This window comes from Ciona robusta, chromosome 12, assembly GCF_009617815.1.
Source record: "Ciona robusta chromosome 12, ASM961781v2".
NCBI lineage: Eukaryota > Metazoa > Chordata > Ascidiacea > Phlebobranchia > Cionidae > Ciona > Ciona robusta.
In genome coordinates, this window is record NC_143246.1 from 1,383,788 (window position 1) to 1,397,916 (window position 14,129).

Sequence of the window (14,129 nt, forward strand, 5' to 3'; positions counted from 1 at the left end):
GAGTCATGATGGCACCAAGCACAATCATCATTGTGACTCAGCACTTTTTGTAGATGATGATGCAGCAGTTTTTTTTTCTCTTTTCTGTTCAACAAAATCGTATAAATCTAATATTATAAAAGTGTTTTGTTTCTATTTTATTAATGTTGCCACCATAATATATATATATATATATTCGTATGTTACTATGACATAGTATCACTGCATGCCAGATAAATATTTTAATCACTTTTCCAAATGAATATTTCTTGTTTTTTCCTCATATAGTTGCAAAAATATTTGTTAAAGTTTAAAATTGTTGTTTATTTTAATTACATCTTAACTGTAATGTAAAGAGACCTCACATTAACATACGAAACTAAAGATTTCGACATGGCTATCATAGTTATAAAAAGTTTTATTTGGTATTGCTTCAAAACCCACTCAGTCTACTTCTTGTTTTTTAAACTGTATAAATTGTTCGACCAGATTAGAAAATCATTAGTTAAACAACAATTTACTTTCAATAAAGAAGCTCCTATAGATTAACTATAACCACACAAAACAGAATTGTAATAATCTGTTTTCAAAACCTTGGTTATTTGCAAAAGGTTGGTCTATAGTTAGTTTCACTAGCGCCCGACTTTCAAAAACTACACACATGTCATTTTGTACAACCACAATCTGTACTTTGATGATAATAAAAGTCCGGCCTACACCCCAAATCCCAGAGCGTATCTTATCTTAGGACCTTACCCATATAGAATAAAACACTTGGAAAAATAATTGGCCAACTTATCCCTAAATCCTGGTCCCCTTAACATGCCTCACCATTGCACCTCACCCATACACTACACAACCAACTCACAACTTACATTGTTCATTAGCATCTTGTACATAGTTAGACGGGAACAAACCAGTAGTTCCTCCCAATGTTCCTTTCCACCAATCTACATCAGATTTATCAACGACGACGATTCTCGCGCCTCGCTGGAACGACAACTCGTCGCTATTTTGTGCCGAGTAATCATACATCGCGATGACTTGCGTCTCCACCTTCTGTTTACAACTAGAGTGAGATAGAGAGCCACCATGACGCGGCATAAACTTACCTTTATTTTTGCTGAGTCGTTAGGTGTGTTCTTACCACTAGATGAGCCAGAGGTCATGAGTTTAACGTAGTTAGCAGGAAACCACCCAACCTGACGCTTCTTGCCACGAGCCTAAAATTAACCAAATTTAAAATTAAATTTCAATAAAATTATACCCTCTTTTGTTTACAAAAAAAATGTTTTAGCAAAATTCGGCTCTGTTATTGCTAAAATTCAGTTACACTTATAACCTTAAAATACAGTAACCTTGTAAATGAATATGCCTAATGCTGTTCAGTTGTCCCCGCTCGTTTGTACCTTTAACAGCAGCAGGAAAGAGACTTAATCGTCATAAATTTGGTTGTTAAAACATACAATGTCACCCAAGCAGCCCTAACATTACACCTATAATGACATCACAATACCATATATGACATCACACACCTGTAATTCCCCCTCCCACCAACCACTTTCATTCTTCTTTCTCACAAGAACAATCTGACCAACTTGTAGTGATAATTGTTCATCCCCTGTAGCATTATAAGGGGCAACTACGGTTGCTATCTCAGGTTTGGCAAGCACAGGGTCAGTAGCGTTTGGCTGGGGGACAATAGGTTAATATTAATATACATTACAATGTTATTTAAAAGATGATGCCAATTCTAAGCCAGTAATTTCTGATTCTGCTGGTGTTGTTCAGGCATAGTGTAATATTAGAAATGTCTTTTTTGGTGAAATAATATTAATTTTAATTTTGGCAAGTTGGCAAGACATCATCAAGTTATAAATTACTAATATTAGTTACAACTGTTAGCATACAATAAAATGAATCAACTTTTACAACTACAGTTGAAGAGCTATAAACCACACTGTTCCTTAGATTAAACAAATGTTTAGTTGCCAAAAAGATTTAAAAGTACTGACTTATACCCTAGGCAAAAAAACAAATCTGGCACACTGGCCATAAGTTCCATACCTCTACCAGTCTTACCCCATATTTTAGTAAATTCGAAAACCCTTATATAATATATACATATCAGTTATAATATACACCTATAAAACCCACCTCAGTTTTACACTCTGTCACATAATTAGCTGGAAATATTCCCTTCTTCCCCTTCAAGCTTCCCGTCCACCATTCACCATCGGTGCTTGTCACCGCTATCATGTCATCTACGTTGAACGTGAGGTCTCCGGGTTCAGTTCCCGTGAAAGCGTAAGTTGCGATGTAATCTAGAAGTAAGGTGGTTTATTGTTAATAAACGAATGAATGAATGTAATTTATTTAACCTAACATGGTAAGGCAACGAAAGCAGTTATAGCACGGGTGTTCTGCTTCACACACCTCATTCTCTCTCACAAGTTATCATAAATGAATGCATGCAACCTATTTATAAACGCATGTGGAGTAACGGCATTCATTATAACACTGGTGTTTTGTTTCACACAACTTGTGCATTGTGCCCATTTTTCAACCTAAAACATTTCCATAGTCACTCCATAATATCACTCTTAGTTAATAAACAGTAATATTATATCACAACCCACGTTAATATCATGCATATTATAAACATTAAGAAAAAATAATAAAACAAAACTTTTAGCGAACTTTTACTTCCTCCCCCACCACTTGGGGGAGCAGGAGCTTTTCTTTTAACGACTGGGGAAGATTTGGGTGAAGCGGGTTTCGATGATGTCACAGGGGTCGTAGAGGTCGTCTCTTTGACGTAAGATTTCGGAAACCAACCCGACTGTGACAGAATTAAAAACGGAATTATTTACAAAACATAATTTTACCTTAATATAATAAAGCTTTTTTTTTTTCGTTATTTAGTTTATATTATGATTTAATTAAATATAATTAAACATACATACATAGTCAGATATAACAGGATTTTTATTTTATTTAAATTTAATTTTGGAATCGAAAACAAAAAAAGGAAAAAAGTGTAGTTTTTAATCAAGCTGAAATAATTTTGCAAGTCATAACTTTTATTATTTGTATTTTATTTCCACGTTTAATCTCATGAACCCACCTTTCCTTTACAATGACCAAACCACCACATATCTTGGTGTTCAGATACTGCTATAATATCATCTTTATCAAATGAAAGATGGTTTTCCTTCTTAGCAATCCATGGGTAAATAGCTCTGTATCGCTGACCGATGTCTGGTGGCTGTCATGGAATAAATGCTATTATGACATCACTTTTAACAATCATTATTTAAATATAGTATGCTATTACTAAATGTAGTCAATATCTAAAATACAGACTGGTACGCAGTCATTCCCTTTTATACCCAATAAAATTATTTTACTATGTTTCAGTTGGGGGTTAATGCAATTTTATTGGTATCGTGCTTGGACGCGTGTCTTAACCAAGAGTCATGTCTGCTTATCCACACACTGCAATAGCTTCAGCAACTCGACTGTGGGCATGGGAGTGGCAACTATGGATAAGTCACTTAGTTCCCACCCACAAGGATATAAATGACCAAACCAACCAAAAGTCATGTCTGCTTGTTCACACACTGCAATAGTTTCAGCAACTCGACTGTGGGCATGGGAGTGGCAACCATAGATAAGTCACTCAAGTTCCCACCCACAAGGATATAAATGACCAAACCAACCAAAAGTCATGTCTGCTTGTTCACACACTGCAATAGCTTTAGCAGCTCGACTGTGGGCATGGGAGTGGCAACCATGGATAAGTCACTCAAGTTCCCACCCATGAGGATATAAATGACCAAACCAACCAAAAGTAATGTCTGCTTGTTCACACACTGCAATAGTTTTAGCAACTCGACTGAAGTTTAAATGCCACACACACTGCAATAGTTTTAGCAACTCGACTGTGGGCATGGGAGTGGCAACCATGGATAAGTCACTCAACCAATTAAAAGTCATGCCTGCTTGTCTACATACTACAATAGCTTTAGCATCTCGACTGTGGGCATGGGAGTGGCAACCATGAAGCAAACATTACTATAGCAAATCATTAAACAAGCCATCACCTTGAGACTTGATGGAGGGTTTGATTTATGAGCTGCTGAGAATGCTGATGGCTGGCTTGTGATTGTTGCGTTGTTTGTCAGTTGTCTGCAAATATTTTAAAAAAAGACATTTGTTTAGTAAGATTAAATATAAATTATTTTAACAATAAAAATATTGTTTTAATACAAATTATTTCACAATTAAATTCTTTAATCTATAAAATAAACATTATTCTATGAATACAAATACACACAATGTTAAATAAAGTATTTTACAAGTTTGAAAAATTAAATAAATCCAGTTTTACTAACATAGAAATTAAAAACAATATTTAAAATAATTAAATAAATATTATGTCACGTTCACAAAGGTTATTACACCACGTTATTATGCCTTGATATATAAAAACCGGGGAAATTCCCTGATACTTCCCAGACTTTATACAAAGGAGGAAATCTTTTGCGCACGTAAAAGGAACTGAACCACATTTTCTCTTTGTTTACCAACATTTAAGGAACTTGTGTGAAGGCATTTAAACTCTGGGCATTTAAACTTTTGTGCATTTAGTTATTGAAACGTCTAAACTTAAAGCCATTTTAACTTTTGGGCTTTTAGACTTAAAAGTTGACCAACTGTAACTGTATTATTTAAGACTTAAGTTTCAGAGTTTATAAATTAGGAAACTAACTAAACTACAATGGTACCGGGGGATGAAATAATTTCGATGTCCAAGATTAAACATTATGAATATGAAGAGAAAACAAAAGTGAAATGTTCTTGGATCTGTGTGTTTCAATTTGTTTGCTGTCTTCTTGCTGCTGTGTTTGTTATGTTGGATTATTGTACGAACATCAACCACCAGTGAGTGTTTATTATAATAATGTTTACACATGTCTTGTTCTACTTACAATAAATAAGTAAATGGCTATTTAAAAAAAAGTTGTTTATAGAATTTAAAAATAATAATAAAGTACTTTTTTACCAAAATATCTATTTATTTATTATTATCATATTTTGTCTGGTAGCAACAACAGCAGAAGGATCTTTTTGTGTTAAATGTAAATGAAGTATGACAGTATGTATATATTTATGTACATAAAACATCCAAAATCACAGAACTATGGGAGGCCACATGTGTTTTAGTTTTGCAGCCAAACGTTAAATAAGACCAATTAATAAAACCTAATGTCACAACAATGATTATTCCAATCATTAATTCATGTTTTAGTTTTCAGGATGCTACCACTACAAGTGTTTGGTTTTATCTTTCAATGCTTGTGTTTGTGTTATTGGTCAGTGTATTATATCTGCTAATGCTTTGTCCATGTCAGCAATACAGTTGGTTCATACAGGTATGATAATGAGGCTCATAATACATATTGTGTAAACCATACTATATTTAATTGTAACAAACAAGCCCTGGGGTAGCAGCCACCAGTACCAGCTATCATGTTTCATGGATAAATATAACATCTTGGAATGTTTTTATTTTGTGCACAACAATGAGAAATGATACTATGTGCCGGTTGACTTATTTAACTGGTACACAGTTTGTGATTTATCCCACGATCTGGTATACTGTTTGTCATTTATCCTACGACCTGGTATACTGTTTGTCATTTATCCTACGACCTGGTATACTGTTTGTCAATTATCCCATGATCTGGTATACTGTTTGTCATTTATCCCATGACCTGGTATACTGTTTGTGATTTATCCCATGACCTGGTATACTGTTTGTCAATTATCCTACGACCTGGTATACTGTTTGTCATTTATCCTACGACCTGGTATACTGTTTGTCAATTATCCCATGATCTGGTATACTGTTTGTCATTTATCCCATGACCCGGTATACTGTTTGTCATTTATCCTACGACCTGGTATACTGTTTGTCATTTATCCCATGACCCGGTATACTGTTTGTCATTTATCCCATGACCTGGTATACTGTTTGTGATTTATCACACGATCTGGTATACTGTTTGTCATTTATCCCATGACCTGGTATACTGTTTGTCATTTATCCCATGACCTGGTATACTGTTTGTCATTTATCACACGACCTGGTACACTGTTCGGTATCTACACACACATAATATTTCAGATTTAACTTTAAACTGTCATATCTTTAACATAGATTCATCAAATGATTGTTTTACTTGGAATGAAACATTTCATCAAAGTGGAGTGGAGTGAAAAACATCTTCTGGTTACGGTACGTTTATACAAAAGACTAACAGGGGGGTTATGGGACAACTTTACCCAAAATCCCATGGTTCCATAGCCATGTATTTACACTTAGTTCTGTTAGAGAAAGTCTGCATGTATATTTTACACAAAATTTGCTTACGAGTGAACCTTAGTATAGACACTATATATCTACATATACCAATATAGCATGTAACCCTACAAATAATATTTTCGTGGCTCATCTGGTATAAAAACTTGTATTGATAAAGACTTGCCGGATGACGAAATGTTGGAAATACACTATATTTTCACACCAGATGAGCTGCTAAATGGTTGTTTACAAGCCTGGTAGCAGAAGTAACATAATATATTTCAAAGGCGGCTTATACTGTGTTGGTGGGTTGTGTATGTGGAGGCTTGTTAAATGGAATCACAAAGAAAAATAAAGACAAGAAAATTAACAAGGCTGCAGCTGTTGTGACTTCACTTATACTTGGAATATTAATGGTTGGTTATGTTTTACTTTAATCGTATAGATAATATAAAGTTATTTATATATTTTATACTAAAGTCATGAATGGCAGATGTTTCGGACAGTAACTTGGTGGATAGTAACCTCTTTTACACTGATGATGGACCAAGTTACTGTCCGGATACTAAACTCATGATCAGCAAATGTTTTGGACAGTAACTTGGTGGATAGTAACCTCTTTTACACTGATGATGGACCAAGTTACTGTCCGGATACTAAACTCATGATCAGCAGAGGTTTTGGAAGGTAACTTGGTTAACTTTTAAGAGATTTTTTCACTAAGTCAGTTACTGTTACAATAAACAAAAGCCTGTTAATTTAACATTTTTAACTTATTATTGCAGCATACACTGGTTTAACATTTAAGTTACACTTTACGATATACACTGTCTAACACAAATAACTCGGATATATCTCATACAGGCAACGGATATGGCACTAACACATACCACGATATTCAACCAACACAGCTGCATTATTATGATAGTTACTCTAATTGTTGTCTCACTGCTCTGTCTTGTACTTAACAGTAAGTAAACACAGTGTAAAATACAGATTTACTGGTCCGTCTTATACAAACATATCAACCTATATAGTAAGGTGGGAGAAGATGGGACACCTTTTTATATCATTTTCTCATCAAATTTGGTAGGAAACAAAGAAAATGCAAGGAATTATAAAACTGTATCTTCACAACTACCATAGACCGTTGTTAATTGTTTAAAACAGGATCCAGATATTTGGATATTATAAGCTAAAGATGTCCCATCTTCCTCCATTGTACTACATTATATATATATATATATATATTCGACACAATTGTCTTTATTTAAAACGTTTCGTTTAAAACTACTATTGTTCAGTGATCGGCTATAAGTTAAACTTTAACTTCAGAAATCACGATGATGGTTTTAGTTTTAAACCGGAAAGCTTCCAAACTTAATGGTAGTTATGTTTATATCATGTTGAGTCATGTTGCCATTTCCGACAACGAGGAGATGAATAAGTTACATTCATTCCCGAACCCCTATATAATGTATAAATTTTATACTGAATATTTGAAATAAATACTGTATCTATATTTATATTTTTAGAAATATTCGAGAACATTGGTAACTTCGAGGTAGTGATGATGATATTGCTGTCGATACCCCTCACCTACTTGCTTGTTGCAAGTTGTGTTGTGTGTTGGTGGGTGGTACGTGTATGTCTCGTGGTGATTGGGGTGTGTGTATATATCCCATCGGTCGTTGTGGGTGTTAATGGAGATAAGAAGAAACCCGAACCTACTTTTGTGTGAATTATAGCAATGTATTATTATTATGTGTATACACTATACACATATAGTACTGTGGGGAAAGATGGAATACAGTTAGCAACTAAATTTCATATTTACTAACAGTGTTTTTAACAATGCTCTTTTAGAGTGGTGAACATACGGTTATATATGTTTTCATGTCCCGCTTCTACGTTTGTATAAACTACTTTGCATGACACACAAGTTGTATACACAGTTTATAAACATTATATAAGTTGTACAAAGTTTTTCTTCAATGTGTTTTGCTTAAATTTATTCAAAATTATACTTAATACACGACACATTGGTCTGCATAATACACATTGAAACAATGCATATTTACCAGTTTTAACATTTGGTGCAACTTTTTTTGCTAACTTTGTGTTGGAATAATAAACAGTAAACCAAGCTGCAAACTAACAAGGTGCTTACTAACAAACAATACAACAGACTTGTTTTGTAATAGAAATTCAATTACAAGTTTAAGTACCTCCTTCTTACAGTGTTTCTCTATATTGCGCAATAAAACAAACACCTATTGTTGATGTAACAATGAAAGATTAAAACAAACAAAGGATCAATTACACCTCGAGGGGAACCCCCCTGGCTATAGACAGAACAGACAGGTTTGTGAGATCATCATTGTGTCTATGACATCACAGAAGCAACAGTGGAATTATCATTCTAGGTTGAAAGATGGAGAAATGTGAATATGAGGCCAAACTTATGCAGGATGGGGTGGTGGTTGAGAAAGTTAAGGAAGAAGCAAAGGACAAAGCAGAGTCTAATGTTTCATGTTATCTGCAAGGTGGATTGGGCGTACTAGCGTGGATATTAATGTTGTATCAAGTGTTTGGGTTACCTGTGTACAAGTAAGTATGTATGTGTGTGTGTTGGGGAATGCTGGAAGCATATCCCAGTGAAGCTGCATTTGTGGGTTAAATGGGGTGAAGCTGCATTTGTGGGTTAAATTTAAAACAAGCCGAACTCCTACACTTAGGGGTTGGGGTGACGCTTTATTAAATAAATGCAGTGTGTATATTGCATATTGTATATTATATGGGTATGTACTTGGGGTTGGGAATGCTGGAAGCTCTCCCAGTGGGCGGTGTGAAGCTGCATTTGTGGGTTTAAAAACATAATCTCGATAAATTTAACTTCTTGAGCTACTGCAACAGTTATGTTAAAAGTATCTACTTCGATTTTAATCCAATTTAAACTTCCAGGTGTGATATTGGTAGATGTTGGATGAATCATTCATGTGAGGTTATGTTATTTATCATCACAATTGCTCATTGTTGCGCAATGCAGAAACAATTATACTGGGTGATTGTTGATATACTAAGGGTGAGTGAGATTTTTTTTTAAATTCCATAAGTTTGCAGTATAAGCAATGAAGACTGAGTTGACTCAGGTAAAATAAATTATAATTTTACAAAAAAAAAATGCATAACATGAATGAATCTCAAAATGTACAGTCCGGAGAGATTTAACAAAATGATGAAATGTGATACAGTCAGGCTAAGTGGGTTTCAGGTGTCAATCCAACCATATGTAGGTTGAGTGGCAACTACCATATACATACAAGCATAGGCGCCAAACCTGGGTTGGCAAGGTGGGCGGACCAATCCCGGAACTTTCTGCGCTGGTTTAATCAGTAAATATTAAAACCAACAATTGAAATATGTTTTAAAAGACTGTATGTCTAACTATTCCTGACTCTCTTGTGTTTTTAAAGTTTAGCGCCCATGCATACAAGGAAGTTGGTGATATTATGATATTTAAATCTTATACGAAATATAGAAATTACTAACATGATTAAAATGTACCGTTTTAAAGTATGGCAAATATAACATTTCGTAAGTGAGAAACTTTATTTTTTTCTGTTAATAACAACTATAAATACAATATCCATAGTGAAAATTTGCATTAAGCTAGAGTAAGCTAACACAAATTCAAAAATCAAATATCAAAAATCTTAGTTCAACACATTGCGCAACATAATATTGACATAGGCAAATACAAAAGCCACCTCTGGTTTACCCTATGGTAGCTACAGTGAATCAATGTACACAGCTGTTAAATTTAAATATGTAGTGCAATACATAACACACAACTATATAGTACAGATTTTAACCCAAACAACAATATTTTGCACGCAGCAATTTGATATTTTAGCAGCAAACAAATCTAAAATATTAAAATTTAGTTCATAATTAAAATATGAAAAATTGTTTTTAAAAAATCTATGGTGAGTGCTAGAATAAAGTTACAGTGAAATTTGTAGCGATTTCCCTCCTGACACCCTAAGGTTACACCTATGACCGTCCACACCTATATTTACAAGTTGCCTTACCAACATATTAACCAGGCAAATACATTACAGGTTCTACAAATAGGATGCCTTATTTACCTGAAGAATGTGATTCTATCAAGCAAATATGACTACACAAAACCAATGCCACTGTTTGTAAGTGAAAACAGTGTTTCCTACAACTTTATTTATCTTAATCTCCTACTATAAGTATGTGAATGGTTTTGGGTGGAAAACACTGGTAAAACTATTTTTTAGAAACACTGGTAAACTGCTTCCATTGGTAGCTTAGTGTTCTCTGTAATCTAGTTACAAATAAGTTCCTTATAAGCTTTAGTAAAGTACGTTTACAAAAGTAATTTATTCATCCCTGCATAGCGAAGCAACGGCAGTCGATATACCATGGATGTTCTGTTTCATTTCATCGCTTACACAGTTATCGCATATTTCACTTTGTGGGTGGTTGTTTTCATGCTCATGATCTATAAAAGCAGACACGCTAACCACTGCGCCACGACACCACATCTTTACGTACAACCTCATAATATCTGTATTATTTACAGTTCTGCTTTGCTATCACAACTGGTATAATATTTGGCGCAAGTTCGGCATCTAGACCAGGACCAAACAAGAGAGTCAACATCATATCTGGGTTGTTTCTATCATCTATGATCATTACTTGCATGGTGTGTATTGTGGGGTTTGTTTATATTGAATATATATATATATAATGGGGGTTCATGTCACCACAACTTTTAAAATGAGGGCATAGGCGCCAAACCTGGGGTGGCAGGGTGGGCAAGACTAACTCTGAATTTTCTGCACTGCATTAATCAGTAAACATCACATCCAGTAATTCAGATTTGTTTCACAGAATTCTGTTTCTAACTATCCCTGCCTCCCTTGTGTTTTAAACAGTTTGGCGCCTGAGAACAAAGTTAACATCATATTCTTTAATATTACATTTTTATACAAACTTTCCCATGAAACCTAACAAGGTTACTATACAAACAATCATGACAGTTACAAAATGGATGAAACTTTCCATATTAGTAACTTAAAACCAAAATATATAAATAAACAGACACTGGTCTATCTGTACAAGTCAAAATCATGATTATAACAAAATTTACCACAAATTTTAAGTTTCCATACAACATATTGTGAACCTTTTTATTTACTTTTTTTATTAGTTTTTTTACAACCTTTTTTTTCTTAATACAGGCAGTAGACTTATGTTTGATGACGGAAAGTAAATGGAAAAGTTCAGACTACGCCGCGTTGCTTATTCTGCCAACGTTTGTCTTTATATTGGACTTGGTGATACTAACTTGTAAGTTGTATATATATATATATATATATATACAGTCACATACATAGTGTTGGCCTATAAACATAGAGGTTGTTATAATAGATAGGAAGTGTAGAATGTACATACATCTAACATGGATGTGCCTTGAAATAGACTTTAATTGAAGGACTGGTTTACTATTTGATGCTTAGTTGAAAACCTTATATTTGATTTTCCAATTAATTCAACCTAGTAGACATGTTATTCTTCAATAAATTTTTATCACAGACTGGAAAAAGCTGACATTCTCTGGCCCACTTATCATCACATTTGGGAGCATTCCAATTTTCTACCTAACCCTACCGTTCATCCATACAAACATTCCATTACAAGTGTCTATAGTTGGCTGTGCAGCTCTCAGTTATCTTGTGGTGTGTTTGACCATGAAACCAAACAGCGCGAACACAAAACCGAATATTGTTTCAGTGTAATGCAATTAAATATTTTTCAAGAACTAACTAAAATAAGAAGAGCGCTGGAAGCTCTTTCATACACAACCTATCATACATACACTGTCACTTAGTGCTTCACTTCTGTTAATATGGGTAATATAAACTGTAAGAATTTGTGTTAGCTTTTTATGCTGGAAGCTTCCCAGTGAATAAATTAACTAAAACTACCAACACAGTAAAAATACATAATTTCTTATAATATAAAAACACTGTCCAACACTAACATGCTAAATGTAGATATTATAAACTGTTTTATGTTTGTTACCCTATTACTTCCTTTGTAAAGAAAATAATAAATAAATGTTAAAAGTAAAACTTATTTATCCTCATGTGCTAACTGCCAAAACAACTTTAGAAGTTGAAAAGATAGGTGTTATATAAATTATGTGTGTTTTGTAGATATTGGATTTTTACCACAATTGTTTAGTGACCAGTGGGTCTGGAAGTTTGGTTTAGCAGCGAGGCTTTTATTCTGCACTTTTACCCTTGTCGTTTTTACCCTTGGCGTGTTTTGTAACGACTGTTGTTTTACCGCTAATTTTCTTCTCTTAGTTGTTTTAATTAATTTTATCTTTGCTACTGTTTTCAAAATAATAAGATATTTATGTTATGTAAAGTTGGTTTAGAATAACGAGTTGCCAGGCAACAACAGCTTGCCTTATATATAACATTATCATTGCCCACATGGTATAATAGATAATGTATAAGTTTTGTTTCTATGTTAATAAATAACAATTCACTTACTTGCTTGGTTTGCTTGATTGGGGTGGAGGTTTTACATGCGCTGGTACTGTAAGTGTATGTGTTAATGTGTGTGTACATCATGCTCGCTGTCGAGTTATAACATGGGTGTCTTCTTATACACCAGACACACATGGTGTGTTCATACACCTCATGCTCACTGTAAAGACTCACCTGCGTTTATGGTTTTGATTTTCTCGACATAGTTTGCAGGAAACCATCCTGCCTTCCCTCCCTTCGTGCCAGCCAACCAATCAGGTTCAACGTCTTGTGATTCGTCAACCTGAAACATCGTAGTCATGGTTACGATGTGGTTCAACCAATAACAACTCACCGTGGTTCAAAAAAAATGGTTAATAAAAAATCAGGCCCTTAAGGATTGGGGAATGCTGAAAGCTCTCCCAATGGGTGGGGTGAAGCTGCATTAATTCTACTTCATGGCTCAGTTACATAAACTTACAGTAATAGTTTCTCCTGCTTGAATTGATAATTCATCTGGATTCCTGGCAGTGAAGCTGTAGAGAGCTTTGTATTTGAACAAATGTGAAGGATCTGTTGACGCAACGATAACTGGGTGAATATTTATTAATATAAAAGATAGAGTGTATTTCCGATGTTTTGTCTGCCATTCGGCAACACTTCATTCCCTGCCAAATGGCAAACAAAACGACGGAAATACACCACGTTTTATACCAGATGAGCCGTTGAAATATTATTTACATTATGCCTGGTAGCAAAAGTAACAGAATGTTTATTGATACATTGGATATATTCGTGGTTATGAAAAAGCTTTGGCTCATTTTTGTTGTTTTTCTGTCAGTTCAGACAGTTTTGTGTTATTACTATAAAAAATATTATAGAACCAAACAACCAACCTTTAGAAAGAACAAGATTGAAACCTCGGCCATTATTCCCAGAAACTGCTGTGGTACCAGAATTTAGTGCCACGGCACCAACGTTAGGTACCACGGCACCAGTGTTGAGTGCCACGGCACCAGTGTTGACCACACTGACTTCAGTCTTCTCCATACTTTTCTGTTTACGACGTTCTTCTTGCATTTTCTGGATTTTTAATTTCACCTCAGCTTTCTTTTGTTCTTCTTCAATTGCTAGAAATATTTAAAAATGAATCAGAACTTAGAAATAGTCTAACATGGGCTGGGTGAGGCTTGCCATGGGACATG

At 34.5% G+C, this 14,129-nt stretch overlaps 3 protein-coding genes across 5 annotated transcripts in view; 2 read left to right on the forward strand and 1 right to left on the reverse strand.

Moving 5' to 3' along the window:
* The window catches only part of LOC149726287 (intersectin-1-like), a 32,410-nt gene that overhangs the window by 7,436 nt on the left and 10,845 nt on the right, over nucleotides 1-14,129 (reverse strand). Inside the window, exons 19-29 of one of the 2 annotated variants that reach the window (XM_089889922.1) lie at nucleotides 13,821-14,054; nucleotides 13,406-13,497; nucleotides 13,120-13,228; nucleotides 12,949-12,994; nucleotides 4,086-4,170; nucleotides 3,107-3,247; nucleotides 2,680-2,821; nucleotides 2,137-2,303; nucleotides 1,515-1,670; nucleotides 1,092-1,202; nucleotides 855-1,035 (exon numbers count right to left, since the gene is read on the reverse strand). In XM_089889922.1, the coding sequence (XP_089746048.1) occupies nucleotides 855-1,035; nucleotides 1,092-1,202; nucleotides 1,515-1,670; nucleotides 2,137-2,303; nucleotides 2,680-2,821; nucleotides 3,107-3,247; nucleotides 4,086-4,170; nucleotides 12,949-12,994; nucleotides 13,120-13,228; nucleotides 13,406-13,497; nucleotides 13,821-14,054 (1,464 nt within the window). Of the gene's footprint in view, nucleotides 1-854; nucleotides 1,039-1,091; nucleotides 1,203-1,514; nucleotides 1,671-2,136; nucleotides 2,304-2,679; nucleotides 2,822-3,106; nucleotides 3,248-4,085; nucleotides 4,171-12,948; nucleotides 12,995-13,119; nucleotides 13,229-13,405; nucleotides 13,498-13,820; nucleotides 14,055-14,129 lie in introns of both variants that reach the window. The other variant, XM_089889921.1, reaches the window with a different exon arrangement.
* LOC149726288 (uncharacterized) lies at nucleotides 4,403-8,630 on the forward strand. Its single transcript, XM_089889943.1, has 6 exons — nucleotides 4,403-4,926; nucleotides 5,294-5,417; nucleotides 6,206-6,283; nucleotides 6,637-6,765; nucleotides 7,214-7,319; nucleotides 7,885-8,630. The coding sequence occupies exons 1-6, from the start codon at nucleotides 4,763-4,765 to the stop codon at nucleotides 8,088-8,090; spliced, it is 807 nt and encodes a 268-aa protein (XP_089746069.1). The 5' UTR covers nucleotides 4,403-4,762; the 3' UTR covers nucleotides 8,091-8,630.
* LOC149726289 (uncharacterized) lies at nucleotides 8,700-12,947 on the forward strand. 2 transcript variants are annotated; one of them, XM_089889942.1, is made up of 6 exons: nucleotides 8,700-8,959; nucleotides 9,329-9,434; nucleotides 10,474-10,557; nucleotides 10,965-11,087; nucleotides 11,626-11,734; nucleotides 11,981-12,947. In XM_089889942.1, exons 1-6 carry the CDS (start codon nucleotides 8,784-8,786, stop codon nucleotides 12,181-12,183), a joined length of 801 nt encoding a protein of 266 aa, XP_089746068.1. In that variant the 5' UTR covers nucleotides 8,700-8,783; the 3' UTR covers nucleotides 12,184-12,947. The 2 variants fall into 2 exon arrangements, with proteins under 2 accessions (XP_089746068.1, XP_089746067.1); XM_089889941.1 differs by having other exon boundaries at nucleotides 8,702-8,959; nucleotides 9,314-9,434.